Source organism: Theropithecus gelada, chromosome 19 (genome assembly GCF_003255815.1).
Source record: "Theropithecus gelada isolate Dixy chromosome 19, Tgel_1.0, whole genome shotgun sequence".
Classification (NCBI taxonomy): Eukaryota; Metazoa; Chordata; class Mammalia; order Primates; family Cercopithecidae; genus Theropithecus; species Theropithecus gelada.
The window spans coordinates 40,592,237-40,610,999 of record NC_037687.1 but is presented as its reverse complement, the minus strand read 5'-3'; the positions used below and the strand labels follow the sequence as shown (position 1 = coordinate 40,610,999).

Below are 18,763 nucleotides of genomic sequence, written 5' to 3'. Positions count from 1 at the left end.
GGTGGATCACTTGAGGTCAGGAGTTTGAGACCAGCCTGACCAAATATAGTGAAACCCATGGATACCTGTAATCCAAGATATTTGGGAGGCTGGGATTGAAAAAATAGACACTCACAAGGATGAGCCATATATCCACCAAGGTCTGCAGCCACCAATGGCCCAAACCACTCCCATCTCAGTTGTGCCTGCACACTGGACTCTCCGGGAGGTATAGAGACAGAGACCCCCTGCCTTCTGCCTCCACCCATCCACACCAAGCCCAGTGTGACCACTTCCGGGGAGGGCTAAAATCCAGACTGGCAAAAGGTCGAGGATGTTCACTGATTTCTGTCTGGTTAAACATCCGATACCAACACATAAGGCCACGCACAGTTCTTGAAACTTTAAAATCCCTCAAAAACTGTTTATTATACAGATGAATTTTGATCGTCATGATGGGCTTATCGGTAGGATTTCTGGTAGCGAGCACGGGCACCAGGGCCTCCAAACTTTTTGGACTCGCAGCGACGGGGATCAGCCACCAGCAGGGTCCGGTCATACTGGATGAGGATGTCTTTGATCTCCTTCTTGGAAGCCTCATCCACATCTGGCAAGAAGAGTAGGGACGAAGATTTAGATAATCAGAGTCCTTGACGGGATCCCCACACACCCACCTACCTCATGGGAATGACCCATGCTCACTCACATTTCTGGTAATAGGCCACCAGGGCTTTGGAGATGGACTGACGGATAGCTGTAAGGAAGACACACATATAAAGGATACAGGAGTTCTGTGAAGGCCTCCCTCCCAGAGCCACCTCCCCTATGCGCCCAGTTCCTGGGACTCACCATAAATCTGGGCCACATGACCACCACCCTTTACACGGACACGGATGTCCACACCAGCAAATCGCTCCTTGCCGAGAAGCAGAACTGGCTCCAGCAGCTAAAGGAACAGGGGGATTGAACAGGGATTTCAGTTACATGCTGGGCAGCTTCGTCATCTCACTGGGCTTCTCCTTGTCTCTGTGGCTTCTGCCACCACTGGCCTCAAAGTACTAGTGGATGGGGGTCAGGGTGTCACTCCGAGCCCCCCTACAGAGAAAAGTAAAAGAAGCCAGATTATGAGACTGCTGAAATGGCAAGAAATATAGGCAAGGTAAAGGGAACAAGATCTGGGCTCCCTCCTACTTGTGTACCTCACCGGACCTCAAACACTCTGTCTCTAAGACTGGTTCTTAGAAGGCTGAACAGTAAGCAGCATACCAGTGGCTTCTGAAACTCCCAAGGGTGTTGCAAACAGTCGAAAGCCATCCCCTGGACTGTTCAGGTGCCTTTTCTGTTTCCCACCTGAGCTCTCCGCCTTTTCTTTGAGCCTCACAGATTTCCAGAATTACAATACAATACAACCTGTCCCTGTCCCTAGACCTTTCCCAGCTAGCTCTAGGTCTTTTACCAGTGCCTCTGTCTGGATACTTTCTCTACCTGCTTTCAGCTCACAGGTCTCCTTCCCCAGTTCTGACCACTTTGGATCAGCTTCTGGTATTAGATCCAGTCCTTCTCCCCAGCTAGGCTGGCAGGTCCATGAAGGTAAGACCTGAAGTCATCTGGATTACTGCTATGTCCCCAAAACTCAACAGAGGGTACACATACAAATCCTTCAAATAAAGTGACAGCCAATAATAACATTCAACATCTGCTATACAAAGGAATCTCAGAATTTTTATTAAATTCAAGGCCAGGCATGGTGATCACATCTGTAATCCCAGTCCAGGCAGAAGGATCACCTGAGATCAAGGACCAGCCTGGGCAACAAACTGAGACACCATGTCTACAAAAAAAAATTTCTGAAATGAGCCAGGCATGGTGATGTGCCTGTAGTCTTGGCAACCAAGAGCCTGAGATGGGAGGATCTTCAACTCAGGAATTCAAGGCTGAAGTTCATTCGGATTGTGCTACTGCATTCCAGGGAGAGTGACAGCAAGATACTCTTCTTAAAAAAAGAACCTCATATCTAAAAACAAAATTTTTTTTTAACTGACCCTGCAATGTACATATTCTTCCTTTTAAAAGTAGTAAACTTCAGAAGGGGCAGAAATCAGACTCTGGTTTCTTTCCATTCTGAGCCAAAGAAACTGAGTCCCAAACAGGGAACAGAAGAACCCCTTTCACAAGCAAGCATTTAAACAGACCCAAATTCGGCCGCACGGCTCACCAGGCTGGTCAGGAGTTCTAGACCAGCCTGGCCGACATGGTGAAACCACGTCTCTCCTGAAAATACAAAAATTAGCCGGCCGTGGTGGTGTGCGCCTATAGTCCCAGCCACCCGGGAGGCTGAGGCAAGAGAATTGCTTGAACCCGGAGGGTGGAGGTTGCAGCGATCCGAGATCGTGCCACTGCACTCTCCAGCCTGGGCGACAGAGCGAGACTCCCTCTCAAAACAAATAAATAAATAGAATAAAAAATAAACAGACCCAAATTCAAGCTATTTCAATACTTACTGAGCACTTACAATGTCTAAACGCTGCTTTAGACGCTTGGGGTTTATCAGGATCAAAACATTGATCTTCGTGAAAATAAAGCTATAAAACTGGTGTTCCTCCACCCTTTGGGTCCCCCCGCATCCCAGTTAGATGAACTTCCTAACATTCCAGTTTTCAAAGCAACCCCTTCATCCTCAACACCATCTCAGCTTTTACATCTTCTGAACCTCAAGTCCGGCTCTATTGCCAAATACCCCACTTTTCTACAACCAATACAACTTCTAAACATCCCGCTGCTGATACCAGCCCCCTCAGCTTTCACGGGCTACTATATCTCCAAGAGTCCTCCATCCACCCAACGCCGGTGCCCGATGCCAGCACCTTGTATTGTAGCGTGCGCGGCTCAATCATCTCCAGGGGCCGCCCGTTCACCTTGATGAGACCATTGCCGCGTTTGCAGTGCGCCACAGCGGTGGCTGTCTTCTGTGGGATACAAGACAGAGTGGCCCCGTGAGCTCGGGCTCCAGCTCCCATGTTGCCCCCTGTATTCCTGCCCACCGTCCTCTCCCAGACCCTGACCTTCTCCTTCCCCTCCCCTTCCCACCCAGCGTCTAGCTCACCTTGCGTCCGAAGACCTGCACCGACTGCAGCGGGCCCTTGGACGGCATGGCTGCGAGCGTGAACGAGAGAACCTAACCGCGCGGCGCTGCAACCGGAAAAGGGAAGCTCGGGGCTACCCTGGCCGCTTTTCAGGGTCTGCGCAGGCGCCTTGAGCGCTGCGTCGCGACGGGAGAGAGCTTTACGGCTTCTGTTGCGGCTAAGGGGCGGGGCGTCTGATCAGCCGCGGGAAGGCCCTTAGGAGCACAGAGCGGGCGTGCCCTGTGAGGCGGAAGTGGCGGGCTCTGTGGGCGGAAGGGGCGGGTCGTGGGAGTGTAGTGTGCGGATTGAAGGGAACGCTTCGTGAATGTGCTTCGCGTCTTCGGTAGTTGTAGATTGCCGCAGCTCTCCTTTGCGTTCTGGCTCTTTAATAATCTCCCTTCGTCCCTTCTTTAAATCTGTTCCCACCCTCCCACTAACTGTTAGCTTTCTCCCCTCTGGACTCTTCCCCGAATCCCCCGCATCAGAATCTTCCCTCTGGAATCTACTGCAAGAAATCTGGCTGGATTCTCAGATTCAGGACTTCCAGAATCCTGTCCTCCCTAGAATCCCCCTCCTTGGGGATCCTCTCCAGAATCCTTTCCCCCTCAGAGCCCCCTCCCCTCAGAATCTCCTTTTCACCAGAATTTTCTTCCTTTTTCAGTCTCCTCATCCCAGAATGTTTCCCATCCTTCTCTCAGAAGGCCACTCTTAAGAGCGCTTAACTTAGACCCCCCTTTTCACTGAATCTCCCTCCATTCGGTCCTCGTCCCCTCAGTCACCCTTGCCAGAATCTTCCTTTTGTCAGGACCCAGTACCTCTGGAATCTCCCTCCTCCAGAATCTCCCTTTCCCGGCAAATCCCCCTTTCCCAGAAAATCACCCTTTCCCAGAAAGTCCCCCTTTCCCAGAACACCCCGCCCCGCAAATCCACAAAAACTTCTCTCTCAGAGACCCGTCCCTCAAAATCTACCTTTCTCCTGAATTTATTTCCCTTCCGAGACTCCTCTTCCCAGCAACTGCCTTCCCTGGAGTTTTACTCCCCTTAGAATTCCCCTCTCCTCAGAGACCCTCCCCCAATAATTCACCTCTTCTGCGTCCCAACCCTAGAATCCCCCCCCCCCCCCGCTTTATTTATTTATTTTTTTTTTTGAGATAGAGTTTTGCTCTTGTTGCCCAGGGTGGAGTGCAGTGGCGTGATCTCGTCTCACTGCAACCTCCGCCTCCCGGGTTCGAGAGATTCTCCTGCCTTAGCCTCCTGAGTAGCTGGAATTACAGGCATCCACCACCACACCTGGCTAATTTTTGTATTTTTAGTAGAGACGGGGTTTCACCATATTGGCCAGACTGGTCTCGAACTCCTGACCTCAAGTGATCCACTCATCTCAGCCTCCCAGAGTGTTGGGATTACAGGCGTGAGCCACAAGCCACCGCGCGTCTGGCCAAATCTTTTTTTTTTTTTTTTTTTTGAGACGGAGTCCTGCTTTGTCCCCCAGGCTGGAGTGCAGTGGCATGATCTCTGTTCACTGCAACCTCTGCTTTCCGGGTTAAAGTGATTCTCCTGCCTCAGCCTCTTGAGTAGCTGAGATTACAGGCATGTACCACCACGCCTGGCTAATTTTATAGTTTTAGTAGAGACCGGGTTTCACCATATTGGCCAGACTGGTCTCGAACTCCTGACCTCACGTGATCCACTCATCTCAGCTTCCCAGAGTGCTGGGATTACAGGCATGAGCCACCGCGCCTGGCCCCTAGAATCTCTTTCTCCAGAATCTCCCAGTCATCTTTTTCCTCTCCCCCAAATCACCCTCCACTTAGGCCTCCTCCCCACAGAATTCTCCATCCCCAGTCCCAACCCCACCTGAGGAACCCCAGGTTTGGGTTGTCCTCTGGCTGCCAGCAGATGTCCCTGCCTCTCTCCCTATAAAGATTCTCCCCAGCCCAGAGATTCCTCTCTCAGGGCTACAGGGAGCCCACAGTTGCCTCAGTTTCTCTGGCAGTACAGGGTCTGGGATCCAAGGTTCAAAAGGACGTGGTGGCACACCTTGCCAAAGAGGGTGGAGACAGGGAGACACTGGAGGGCAGGTCTGGGGCCACAAGGAAAATCCAGCCTGGAGTCCAGCTTTAAAAGGGTGAGGCAGGAGACGGGCTGTGAGGAGGGAGGAAGGAAGTCCCTAGAGTCTGACCCGGAGGGACACAGAGACAGCCCAGAGAAACGTAGGCACACGTGGAGAAGGAGAGAAAGATGAAAGGGCCAAGGGAGAAGAGGAAGAGAAAAGGGAGAGACCAGGACAGTTAAGAGATTGACCCCCAAAACAAGCCCAGTGACAGAGTTAGAGGCAGAGAGGCCAACCCTCAGACAAAAGAGATAAAGGCAGGCATGAAGTTTCCAAAATACTTGAGACAGGCCAGGTGCAGTGACTCACATCTATAATCCCAGGACTTTGGGAGGCCAAAACGGGAGGATCACTCAAGCCCAGGATTCAAGACCAGACTGGTCAACATGGTGAAACCGCGCCTCTACTAAAAATACAAAAATCAGCTGGGCATGGTGGCAGGCACCTGTATCCCAGCTACAAGGGAGGCTGAGGCAGGAGAACCACTTGAACCCGGGAGGTGGAGGTTGCAGTGAGCTGAGATGGCACCACTGCACCCCAGTCTGGGTGACAGAGCAAGACTCTGTCTCAAAAATTAAATAAATGAAAAAGGAGAGCTGAGACCTCAAATATTCACCTAGACATAGATAAAGGCTAGCACAGGTGTTTTCCAATGAAGACAGAGGCAGACGAGAGGATGCACACACTCTTAACTGTACTGTCTTTTTTTTTTTTTTTTCTTGGAAAAAGTCTCGCTGTGTCACCCAGGCTGGAGTGCAGCGGTGCAATCTGAGCTCACTGCAACCTCCGCCTCCCTGGTTCAAGCGATTCTCCTGCTTCAGATTCTGGAGTAGCTGAGATTACAGATTCTTCTGCTTCAGCCTCCTGAGTAGCCCAGATTACGGGCCTCTGCTACTACACTTGACCAATAATTTTTCCTTTTTTTTTTTTTTGAGACAGAGTCTCGCTCTGTCACCCAGGCTGGAGTGCAGTGGCGCGATCTCGGCTCACTGCAAGCTCTGCCTCCTGGGTTCACGCTATTCTCCTGCCTCAGCCTCCGGAGTAGCTGGGACTACAGGCACCCACCACCACGCCCAGCTAATTTTTTGTGTTTTTAGTAGAGACGAGTTGCACTGTTTTAGCCAGGATGGTCTTGATCTCCTGACCTCATGATCCACCCACCTCGGCCTCCCAAAGTGCTGGGATTATAAGCGTGAGCCACTGTGCCTGGCCAATTTTTGTTTTTTCTTTTGAGATGGAGTCTCGCTCTGTTGCCCAGACTGGAGGGCAGTGGCTTGATCTCAGCTCACTGCAACCTCTGTTTCCTGAGTTCAAGCAGTTCTCCTGTGTCAGCCTCCCGAGTAGCTGGGATTACAGGCATGCACCACCATGCCCAGCTAATTTTTGTATTTTTTAGTAGAGACAGGGTTTCACCATGCTGGGCAGGCTGGTCTTGAACTCCTGACCTCAGGTGATCCACTTGCCTCGGCCTCCCAAAGTGCTGGGATTACAGGTGTGAGCCACTGTGTCTGGCCTCTAATTTTTGTATTTTTTAGTAGAGACAGGGTTTCACCATGCTGGGCAGGCTGCTCTTGAACTCCTGACCTCAAGCTCACCTCAGCCTCACAAGGTTCTGGGATTACAGGTGTGAGCCAAGGCTATTGGCCTAGCCTGCACTGTCTTAAGGGCCTGTTGGGCAGGGGAGTTCAGGTTCTCTGGTCTCTCCAGATTGATCTTCACACTCTTGCTAAGTCTTGTATCGTCCCTGAGCTTGGGAGTCAGGGAGCGCTGTGACCTAGGCCCTCCCAACTTTGGGGTCACCGTCTTTCCCCAGCCTCTATGGGCACACTCCCTGAATTATCTGTGGCTTGGGTGGAACAATCGGGATAGGACGGCGGGGGGAGGTGGAGGGGGAGTTCCCCTCACCCACTTCAGTCCTCCAGTCTGCTCCACCTTCCTGTACCTCTGTCTTCCAGAACCCCAGGTCAAGCACCAGAGAATGTCTGGGAGTGAGCAAGGTGCCGGTGTTGCTTCTGTGGATCATCCTCCTGCTTGTACAGCCCTGGGGGGACCTAGGAATGCCCCTCTGCTGGAGGGAGCCTTTTTACTTCCTTGCAGCCCTCTGAAGATACTAGTGAGTGGGGAGTGGAGCCAGCAGACAGGGGTGGGCCAATTGATGGGGCGTGGTAGGGGGTGTGTTTGAGGAAGGGTCAGCCTCTTTCCCTCCAAGATCTGATTCTCCTCCTTACCCCTGAATTGTAGGGAAACAAAAATGATGACACCCTCTACACCCCAGATGATCTCCGGTGAGTACTGTATTTGCTTCATTCTGCAGTTGGAGGTTTTGAGAGAATTCAGTGGTCTCCATGTGTGAGGGTAGCTGTGTGACCATATGAATATGTTGCAGGGAGGAGGTAGTGGGACTGTCTCCTGACCCAGCCCCTAGTCTCGACAGATATATTTTGGTCACCGCTGTCTCCAATACCTAGAATAGGGAGGCATATAATAACAAATGATGACTACAGCTACATGTAAATAGTGCTTACTCTGTGCCAGATATTGGTTTAAATGCTTTAAGTATGTTAGCTTATTTACTTTTTACACCAATCCTATAAGATAGACACGACTGCCATGTATGGATGTGAACGTTGTACACTGCATAAAGATCCCACATCTACAAAGACGGTACTGTATTCACAGCCTGGACATTGTAGATTTGCATATTTGTCAGTTTCCAGCAGATGGCAGTAAAGTATCTTGTTCTGATAAAATCAAGCCTTAGAAGGTAGAAGGAACTTAAGGAAGGTCTTTTTCTTTTCTGTTTTTTTGAGACAGGGTCTTGCTCTGTCCCCCAGGCTGGAGTGCAGTGGCACAATCACAGCTCACTGCAGTCTCGACCTTTTAGACTCAACCAATCCTCCCACCTCAGCCTCGAGAGTAGCTGGGACCACATGTACGTGACATTATGAATGGCTAATTTTTTTTTTTTTTTTGAGACGGAGTCTTGCTCTGTCACCAAGCTGGAGTGCAGTGGCGCAATCTCTGCCCACTGCTACCTCTGCGTCCTGGGTTCAAGCGATTCTCCTGCCTCAGCCTCCCGAGTAGCTGGGACTACAGGCATGCGCCACCATGCCCAGCTAATTTTTGTATTTTTAGTAGAGACGGGTTTTCACCATGTTGGTCAGGATGATCTCAATCTCTTGATCTCATGATCCGCCCGCCTCGACCTCCCAAAGTGCTGGGATTACAAGTGTGAGCCACCATGCCCGACCTTTTTTTTTTTAGATATGGGGTGTCACTATGTTGCCCAGGCTGGTCTGGACACCTGGGCTTAAGTGATCCTCCTGCCTTGGCCTCTCAAAGAGCTGGGATTACAGGCAGGAGCCACTGTGCCCAGCTGAGTGTCTTTTTCTAACTTGCACATAAGTACAGTATGGGATAGTGTCAGCCCTTAAGGTTGGGATTATCCAGAGCCCTACTTACAAATGAGGAAACTGAGGCCCAGAGAAGTGAAGGGGTTTGTTCCAGGCCACAGATAAGAAACCTTGGGAGTGGGGACTTGGACTTATGCCCTTACCCATAGATACCAGGTCACTTTGTCCCCACTGTGTGTCCTGCTGAGACTCTAGGCTGCTTCAGGTTGGAGCTATCTGTGATTGGGTCTGAGCAGGGACCATCTGTGGGAACTGCTGTGTTGCAGCTACAGTACCTGCTGGATCCTCTGGGGTTCCAGCTGTGAGTGGCCAGCCAGGGCCGTTGCCGGCCCTATGAAGGACATCCCCAGAGACCTGTCCCCCTCTTTCTGGCCAAACTCCTGGAGTTACTACGGGGAGCTTGTGCTCAGCACCCTACCACAGCCTGAGCCTTGGAGGACATGGGCTCCCAGGTGCACCCAGAGAGGCTGGGTAGAGAGAGGGAGGGAATAGTCTTCAGCTCCAACTCCCAAACCCTAAGCCTTTTCTTCCCTCTAGGCCAGAGGACCCCACCTGGAGCCCTATGAGCCAAGGGGAAGAGGTAAGGAGGAGGAAAGTAAGGTAAGATCTGAAGTCTCTGAGCTCTTGGGCAGGGAGTTGGCTAAATTGCCCCACCTGCCCCCATTCTCACTGTCCTTTAGATACTCCCTCTTCTCTCTTCTTCCAGGAAGGGACAGAGAAGTACACAGGTATTCTCTAACCTCATCCCTATCCCTTGAGGACAGGGAGGGTCCTGTGGCTCACATCCCTACATCCCTGGCTACAGATAATTACCACTTGAAGAACTTTGCTTTTTTTTTTTTTCTTTTTGAGGCAGAGTCTTACTCTGTTGTCCAGGCTACAGTGCAGTGGCGCGGTCCTGAGTAACTGGGATTACTGGCGTGCGCCACTACACCTGGCTAATTTTTGTATTTTTAGTAGAGATGGGTTTTCACAATGTTGGTCAGTTTGGTCTCGAACGCCTGACCCTGTGATCTGCCCGCCTCAGCCTCCCAAAGTGCTGGGATTACAGATGTGAGCCACCGCGCCCAGACCACCACTTGGAAAACTTTCAACTAATACTGATGGCCAGACCCCAGCCCAGATAATTTGATAACTGGTCTCTGGTGGAGCCCAAGCATCTATATTATTATTGTTATTTAGAGACAGGGTTTCGCTATGCCGCACAGGCTGGACTCGGCATCTATCCATATATTTTTTTGAGACAGGGTCACACTCTGTCGCCCAGGCTGGAGTGCAGTGGCATGATCAAAACTCATTGCAGGCTTGATCTCTCAGGCTCAAGTGACTCTCCCACCTCAACTCCCCAAGTAGCTAGGGCTATAGGTGCATGCCACCATACTCAGCTAATTTTTGTATTTTTTTGTAGAGATGGGGTTACCCTTTATTGCCCAGGCTAATCTTTTTTTTTTTTGAGGCAGAGTCTCGCTCTATCTGTCGCCTAGGCTGGAGTGCAGCGGCCCCATCTCGGCTCACTGCAAGCTCCGCCTCCCGGGTTCACGCCATTCTCCTGCCTCAGCCTCCCAAGTAGCTGGGACTACAGGCGCCCGCCAACACGCCCGGCTAATTTCTTGTATTTTTAGTAGAGACGGGGTTTCACCGTATTAACCAGGATGGTCTCTATCTCCTGACCTCGTGATCCACCCGCCTCGGCCTCCCAAAGTGCTGGGATTATAGGCGTGAGCCACCACGCCCGGCCACACCAAGCTAATGTTAAACTCCTGGGCTCAAGTGAGCCTCCCCCCTCAGCCTCCCAAAGTGCTGGCATTATAGGCATGAGCCACCACACCTGACCTTTTTTTGTTTTTTTGTTTTTTTTGAGACAGAGTCTCCTCTGTTACCCGGGCTGGAGTGCACTGGCTAGTGGACTGGATGGCCACATTTCCATCACCCCAAAGCATTCCTTATCTCCCTTCCCAGTCAATTTCCGTCTCCCTCTCCAGCCCCAGACATCCACTAATCTGCATTGTCTGCATTGGTTTTGCTTGCTCTGGAGTTTCATATGAATGGAATCATGCTGGACATCTCCTTTCACTCAGCTTCTTTTTAGTAGAGATGGGGTTTCACCGTGTTGGCCAGGCTGGTCTCGAACTCCTGACTTTGTGATCCACCCGCCTTGGCCTCTCAAAGTGCTGGGATTACTGGCGTGAGCCACCGCTCCCGGCCCTAATTTTTGTATCTTTCCAGTTTAGGGCTAATTATGCAACTCTTTCTTTCTAAAATCTTCTGAAGTATTGTGATGTGCTACCAGAGTTGAGTTCAGAACCGTGGAGCCACCAAGGAAGAAACTTCTATAGGGGGGAAATGACTGTACCCTCTCTTTTCTGCAGGGAATGCCTTTCTGCAGCAGCGTCAGCAGTGATTTTATTGTAGAATCCTATTTTCTTTTCTTTTCTTTTTTTTATTTTTTTGAGATGGAGTCTTGCTCTGTTGCCCAGGCTGGAGCCGTCTTTGTTCACGGCAACCTCCACCTACCGGGTTCAAGAGATTCTCCTGCCTCAGCCTCCTGAGTACCTGGGATTACAGGTGTGTGCCACCACACCACCTGGCTACTATTTGTATTTTTTTAGTAGAGACAGGGTTTTACCGTGTTGGCCAGGCTGGTCTTGAACTCCTGACCTCAGGTGATCTGCCTGCCTTGGTCTCCCAAAGTGCTGGGATTACAGGCGTGAGCCACCGGGCCTGGCCGAGAATCCTATTTTCAAGAACTGCTATTTAAAAGAACCAAGCTTAAGGAAGAGGAAACACCTTTCTATAGAGTGCTCAGCCCCTCCCCAATCTATCTGGGACTCAATTTGGTTTTGCTGGATTGGGGTGTGTGTGCTTTTGGGGAGAAACACGCACCTGCAGGTATATTCACTGCCTGCTTCCATCATAACTGCACCCCAATCCCCAGTAACTAAGTAGGTATATATTAAGCTTAGGTAAATTGAATCCAGGTGTGTCATACTTAGGTGAGAAATTTTACCAGTATGTCCTGAGGCTTCTATTTTTTTTTTTTTTTTTTTTTTTGAGACAGAGTCTTGCTTTGTCACCCAGGCTGGAGTGCAGTGGCACGGTCTCGGCTCACTATAACCTCCACCTCCCTGGTTCAAGCAATTCCCCTGCCTCAGCCTCCCGAGTAGTTAGAATTACAGGCGCATGCCACCACGCACGGCTTTTTTGTATTTTCAGTAGAGACGGAGTTTCACCATGTTGGCCAGACTGGTTTTGAACTCTTGACCTCAGGCAATCCGCCCGCCTCGGCCTCCCAACATGCTGAGATTACAGGCATGAGCCACCGCGCCCGACATAGGCTTCTGATTTTTAAAATTTCCCCTATCAGGTTAATTTTTTAATATTTGTTTTATTTTATTTATTTATTTTTTTTAAGAGACAGGGTCTCTATCACCCAGTCTGGAGTGCAGTGGTGCAGTCATAGCTCACTGAAGCCTCAACCTGGGTTCAAGTGATCCTCCTACCTTAGCCTTTGGAGTAGCAGGGACCACAGGTACAAGCCACCACACCACATTAAAAAAAAAACCCACACAAAAATTGGATACATGGGGTCTCAATTTGTTGCCCAGGCTGGTCTCAAATTCCTGGCTTCACGTGATCCTCCCGCCTCAGCCTCCCAAAGCGCTGGGATTACAGGGGAAGGTTCATTTTTCATCTCTCCATTACACCTGTCCACTCTGCCACCACTTGTCAGCTGTCATTACTAATAGATAAATTAGGCTTTAAATGAACTTAGGAAGCCTGGAAAGAGAAATAGGGACTTGGGCCGGGCGCGGCAGGTCACGCCTGTGATCTCAGCACTTTGGCAGGACTTGGCCAGAGGATGGCTTTTGAATTTGGGTTTGAGGAGTTTGAGACCAGGCCGGGCAACAGCCCGACTCCACAAAAAAAAAAAAAAAAAGAAATGAAAAACAAGGGCTTTCACCGTCACTCAGACTTGGCGAGGACGCTTGGGTCTGACACTTTCCACTGAGTTTATTTTTCTGAGCTTCAGCGTTCTCTCCAACATGGGGATACGTATCTCCTGGGGATGCTTTAGAGGGCCTAGGAGATTAAGCCTCGTTTCTTTAATAGTTTGCTATTCGCTGATTCCCGGCCTCCTCGCGGCTTGGCCTACCGCGCTAGTGTTCTGGACTAACGAACAAACGGCTCACTCAATTCAAACACGAGTCCCAGCCTGGAAAAGGCCGAGTCGGCGGTTAAAACAAAAAACCTCTCCCCTCCCGACCCTCCGCAGATGTCGCTCCCTCACTCCGCCTAGGCTAGCCCTGCCTCTCTCAAGATGGCGACCTGGAAGTGCGTCGCCCGGGCCAGCCCCGGAAATCTCGTGTTAGGCGAGGCCAACGGAAAGGTTCTCGCGAGAGGACCCGTCAGCCCCAGCCGGGCGTCGTGCGAACAGCAGCTGGTACCAAAGGCGGAGGTGGAGCCCGAGCGGTAAGTGCGTGTGCAGAGGTGGCAGTTCCGGGGGCCGCCGGAGGCCGAGGAGGTGTAGAGAACAGATTTGGAAACTGGGGAGGTCTAGCATGTGGCGTAGGAGGGGGTCCGCACTCCAGTTCGCGATTGCCAAAACAAGCCTGCCGGAAGCGCGCTAAGGGGTTTTCTTCTCCCAGGGAACCAGCGGGGAAACTGAGGCTCGGGGTGGCGAGCAGGACTGTGGGACGCGCTGAGGCTGCTGTCTTTCCCAGCAGCAGCGGAAGATGTCGGACAGCGAGGACAGCAACTTTTCCGAGGAGGAGGACAGCGAGCGCAGCAGTGACGGCGAGGAGGCCGAGGTCTGTGGCTGGGGCGCCAGGGGAGACATTGCACCTGGGGGCAGGACTCCGGGTAGAAAGCCCACTGTGGGAGGCTCGAGGGGTTCACAGCGGACTCTGGCTTCTGGGAACTCCCAGATTATCGCAAGAGATAGAGAATTAGGCAAGTCGAAGACAAGTAAGGGGACAGGTTCTGGAGGCGAGAAATGTGTTAGGTCCAGTGAGATAACAGGTGATGTTTTTAAAGTTTACTCTGTGTGCATATAGTAAGCACTTAGCATTAGTTGTTTTTTTTTTTGGTTACGTCTAGTCATTCCAGAAATTTATTTGTAGTGCCCACTACATACCAGGTGCAATTCTTTGTCTTTGGGGTACACCAGTAAACAAAGCAGATTTTAAAAATGTCTGCCTTCGAGAATGTAAATAAATATAGCCAAGGAATGGACTATATAGTAAGCTAGAAGGTACTCTGGAGAAAAGGAGAACAGAAAAGGGGAATGGAGAGTCCTGGTTGCACTTGCAATAGGGTCATCAGCATGACTTGTTGGAGGTGAGGGAGTGAGTCGTGGTTAGCTGGAAGTGGAGTATTCCAGTGAGGGGGACCAGCAGGTACAAAGATGGAAGTGTGTCTGCCGTGTTCAAGGATGAACAAGGATTTGAGAGGCCAAGCTGGGAGATTCACTTGAGCCCAGAAGTTCGAGGGCAATCTGGGCAACGTAGTGGGGCCCTGTCTCTACAAAAATATAAAAAAAGTAGCTGAGGCCGGTCTTAGTGGCTCACATCTGTAATCTCAGCACTTTGGGAGGCCAAGGCAGTGGATCACATGAGGTCAGGAGTTCAAGACCAGTCTGGCCAACATGGTGAAACCCTGTCTCTACTAAAAATACAAAAAAATTAGCTGGGCTTGGTGCCGCCCACCTGTAATCCCAGCTACTCAGGAGGCTGAGGCTGAGAATCGCTTGAACCAGGGAGACGGAGATTGTGGTGAGCTGAGATCGCGCCACTGCACTGCTGCCTGGGCGACAGAGCAAGACTCTGTCTTACAAAAATATTAGCTGAGCTTGGTGGCACGCTCCTGTAGTCCCAGTTACTTGGGAGGCTGAGGTGGGAAGATCACTTGAGCCATAAGGTGAAGATGCAGTGAGCTGTGATGGTACCACTGCACTGCAGCCTGAGTGACAGAGTGAGACTTTGTCTCCCCACCACCGCCTAAAAAAAGGGGGTCCAGTTTGGTTGGATCAGAGTGAGTGCAACAAAGAATTTATGGGAGCCAGGTCATATAGGATCTTGAAAGCTGTGGTAAGGAATTTGGTTTTAACTGAGTAAAATGAAACCTCGAAAAAGTTTGAGCAAGTGAAGATATGATCTAATGTTTTGAAAGGATCACTCTGGCTTTGGGTCTCTTGAGTACCTCTGTTCCGGGAACCAAAAAACCAACATTTCCTGGGGCATTTCTGATTTCAAATGTTCTTTTATTTGCCATTATTCTTTTTTTTTTTTTTTTTTGAGACAGCATCTCCATAGGTTGGCACAGGCTGGAGTGCATTGTCATGATCTCGGCCCACTGCAACCTCAGCCTCCCGAGTAGCTGGGATTACAGGCATCCACCACCACATCAGGCTAATTTTTGTATTTTTAGTAGAAACGAGGTTTCCCCATGTTGGCCAGGCTGGTTTTGAACTGACCTCAGGTGATCCACCCTCCTTGGCCTCCCGGAGTGCTAGATTACAGGCGTGAGCCACTGCACCAAGCCCAGTATCCTCCTTTTAAACTTATTTTCGTTTTATTCGTTCGTTGAACAAATCAGTATTTCCATCTACTACTGTGTTCCACTTACTTCCCAGGTGTCTGGTAGGAAATTTTTACTTTTTTGGAGTTGACATTTAGTAGGCAGCAATCATAAACTAGTAAATAGGTCACAGGGTGATTATAGATCTCTTGTTTGATGCACAGAAACTTCAATTGGCTTTTTAAATAAGTTACCAATGCTTGTGAGGGAGATTTATCATAAAGATTAAGATTTCTTGCTTTTTCTGGGAAAGTGGAAGGAGCTGGCACTCTGGGACCCAGGGTTGTTCTGCAGAGCAGCCGTTTGCTTGATGAGTGGCTGTCCTACTTACAGCTGGGAATTTTCTCCAGTTCCCAGGATATGTTAGTTGCCATTTATCATCTTGCTTGCCTCGTGGCAGAGTGAAGAAAAGGAAGAGATTTCACGTGGCTGTGTTCTGGAAATTGTTTGGTAGATGGAGAGTGCCATGTGTTTTGGGTGATTTGTCCCACTCATTTATGTTGCCTGCTTATCCTATGTGGACATTTGATTGCCAGTCTTTGTTGTGCCCTTTGGGGAGGTGCCTGGTAGTGAATAGTTGGAGAAATTGGGATGCTGTGGTGGGGGAGGGATGAGTGGGAGAGTGACAGGGAGGGCCTTTTCTCTAAGCTGTAGCACTGGATTCTTGGTCTCTGATTCATGGCTTGGAGACACTGCTTGTTGGTTAAAGTCTGGTGGAAATGAGACCAAGATCCGCAGTTCCATTTCCTGTCTAGGACATTCTCGTTTGTGCTGTACTAGTCTCATTTCCCCAGCACTATACCATACTTGACTCCTCCCTGCTGGCTCCTCTTCAGTTACCAGGTGAGGCAGGAGGGCAGTGTGAGGCCTGTCCCCACCGCCAGGGACAGGATTGGATGACCTTTTCAGACAGCCAAATGGTGACATAGTCCTTGCAGGACAGGGTTCTGTGGCTAGACAGGTAGAGATGGATGGCAAATAATGAGCTACTTTTGAAGGGAGCTGCTGGTTCACCCATCACAGCTACAGTAACTTGTTCATTTATTTCAACAAATGTTCCTTGACTTGTCATGTTGGGGTCATAGCCTCCCTTACGGAGATCTCAGTCTCAGGGCAGAGAGAGTTTTATAGATACACAGTTACTGCAGGGGATGTTGAGGATAGTAAGAGCACATCCAAGCCCTGAGGTGATGCAGAGAGTGGCGGGGACTCTCTCCACTGGGAGGGAGGAGCCAGGTTTGTAAAGAGGCTTCTCTGGGACCTGGCAGAGGGGGACTGATGACAAGGTTCCTAGAAATCAGCCTGTGGTCCTGTCATAGTTTGGGTTGTTAAAACGCGCTTCATTGTGGGCTAGTCAAGATTATGTGTTAAGCAAATATTTCTGAAGTCTTCTGTGCTTGGCCCTGGGCTGGGTGATGTTGGGGGACCCAGCGGTGCCTGAGATGAACTGGACCCTACTATTGGGAGGTTCACGGTGGTCAGGGCTGTGATGGAGGGAGCACAGAGAATTGTGAGCGTAGAGGATGTGGCTGACTCTGCTCGGGGGAGAGGGGGCGGGGGTGGCTGCCTGCAGGAGGAAGGTTGGTTTTTTGTTTTTTTTTTTTGAAACGGTGTCTTGCTCTGTTACCCAGGCTGGAGTGCAGTGGCGTGATCTCGGCTCACTGTAGCCTCTACCTCATGGTTAAGCAGTTCTCCTCTCTCAGCTTCCTGAGTAGCTGGGATTACAGGGGTACGCCACCACACCTGGCTAATTTTTATATTTTTGGTAGAGATGGAGTTTCACCATGTTGGCCAAGCTGGTCTTGGAACTCCTGACCTCAAGTGATTGCCTGCCTCAGCTTCCCAAAGTGCTGGGATTACAGGCATGAGCCATCTTGCTCAGCCTTTTTTTTTTTTTTTTTTTTTTTGAGACAGGGTCTCACTTTGCACCCATGCTGGGGTGCAGTGGTATGATCTTGACTCACTGCAGCCTCAACCTCCTGAGGAACAAGCAGTCCTCCTACTTCAGCCTCCCAATGAGCTGGGACAACAAGAATCTGCCACCATGCCTGGTTAAGTTTTGTATTTTTGGTAGAGACAGGGCTTTGTCAGATTGTCCAGGCTGGTCTCAAACTCCTGGGCTCAAGTGATCCTCCTACCTTGGCCTCCCAAAGTGTTGGGATTACAGGTGTGAGCCACCATGCCTAGCTAGGGAGGAAATATTTTAGTTGAAGTGTTAATGGGGGGCACACTTTTTTTTTTTTTGGAGATGAAGTCTCGCTCTGTCTCCCACGCTGGAGTGTAGTGGCACAGTCTCGGCTCACTGCAACCTCTGCCTTCCGGGTTTAAGTGATTCTCCTGCCTCAGCCTCCTGAGTAGCTGGGATTACAGGCACGTGCCACTGCACCCAGCCCCAGAGGAGACTTTTTATACAAAGAACCAGCATGGATGATGGCCAGCACTGAGAGAGCATGGTCCAAGTAGTTGAGTGCAGCTGAGGCCTGGTGATGGGGAGGCAGTCCTGAAGGGTGGGAAATGGGGAGAGGCAGCAGGCAGAGCATGTGCTTCTAGTCCAGGCTGGCTGAAGCTGGGCAGGGGACCAAATGGTCAGGTTCATGTTGTTGCTGGTGGTGGTGGTGGTGTTCTTGAGATGGAGTCTTGCTCTGTCGCCCAGGCTGGAGTGCAGTGGCGCGATCACCATGCCCGGCTAATGTTTTTTGTATTTTTAGTAGAGACGGGTTTCATCGTGTTAGCCAGGTTGGTCTCAATCTCCTGACGTCGTGATCCGCCCGCCTCGGCCTCCCAAAGTGCTGGGATTACAGGCTTGAGCCACCGCGTCTGGCAGGTTCATGTTTTATTTTATTTTTTTTTTATTTTATTTTATTTTATTTTTTTTGAGACGGAGTCTCGCGCTGTGTCACCCAGGCTGGAGTGCAGTGGCGCGATCTCGGCTCACTGCAAGCTCCGCCTCCCAGGTTCAGGCCATTCTCCTGCCTCAGCTTCCGAGTAGGTTCATGTTTTAGATCACAGTTTTCCAAGACTGTACCGTATATTCTAGGTTGGGGATGATGAGAGGTGCTTTTAGGTGGAATAAAGACAAGACCTTAAGCTACATTGAATCATTTAGTGAGAATATTTCCTTTTCAGTTGTGTGTCTTGTTTTGATTGGGTCATGAGAAAATTTCATTTTAGTGCTTCTGGGTCTTGAACGCCTCTGGGTGGGAGAATAGGCCTTAGGCTTAGAGCTTAGAGCCTGCAGCAGGCAACAGTATCTTGCTGGGTCTTAATAACATTGTTTTGCTTTTATCTTTATAGTTACCTTGTGTTTATGACAAACCTTCAAAAAGTTTTAAAATTTGAAACATTGCATAACATAGAAATGTTAAGAACGTGAATGGATTTGAAGAAAATACACATTGAATGTTATCTAAAATGCTTGGGACAAGAAGTGTTTCAGGCCGGGCGCGGTGGCTCAAGCCTGTAATCCCAGCACTTTGGGAGGCCAAGACGGGCGGATCATGAGGTCAGGAGATTGAGACCATCCTGGCTAACATGGTGAAACCCCGTCTCTACTAAAAAAT

General features: G+C 50.2%; 2 protein-coding genes across 10 annotated transcripts in view; one reads left to right on the top strand and one right to left on the bottom strand.

The window, feature by feature from the left end:
- Positions 1–304: 304 nt before the first annotated feature.
- On the bottom strand, positions 305–3,255 carry RPS16 (ribosomal protein S16). 3 transcript variants are annotated; one of them, XM_025369100.1, is made up of 5 exons: positions 3,083–3,255; positions 2,844–2,945; positions 829–925; positions 686–733; positions 305–586 (listed from the first exon to the last, which is right to left on the bottom strand). In XM_025369100.1, the coding sequence occupies exons 1-5, from the start codon at positions 3,128–3,130 to the stop codon at positions 441–443; spliced, it is 441 nt and encodes a 146-aa protein (XP_025224885.1). In that variant the 5' UTR covers positions 3,131–3,255; the 3' UTR covers positions 305–440. The 3 variants fall into 3 exon arrangements, with proteins under 3 accessions (XP_025224885.1, XP_025224887.1, XP_025224886.1); XM_025369102.1 differs by having other exon boundaries at positions 2,895–2,945; XM_025369101.1 differs by having other exon boundaries at positions 2,844–2,942; positions 3,083–3,199.
- Positions 3,256–13,005: 9,750 nt separating this feature from the next.
- SUPT5H (SPT5 homolog, DSIF elongation factor subunit) overlaps positions 13,006–18,763 on the top strand; it is a 33,432-nt gene continuing 27,674 nt past the window's right edge. For 2 of the 7 annotated variants that reach the window (XM_025366504.1, XM_025366501.1), the window contains exons 1-2: positions 13,006–13,097; positions 13,274–13,435. In XM_025366504.1, coding sequence (XP_025222289.1) covers positions 13,361–13,435 — 75 coding nt within the window. In that variant the 5' untranslated portion in view covers positions 13,006–13,097; positions 13,274–13,360. The remainder of the gene's footprint in view (positions 13,098–13,273; positions 13,436–18,763) is intronic. The other 5 variants (XM_025366505.1, XM_025366502.1, XM_025366500.1 and 2 more) reach the window with 4 other exon arrangements.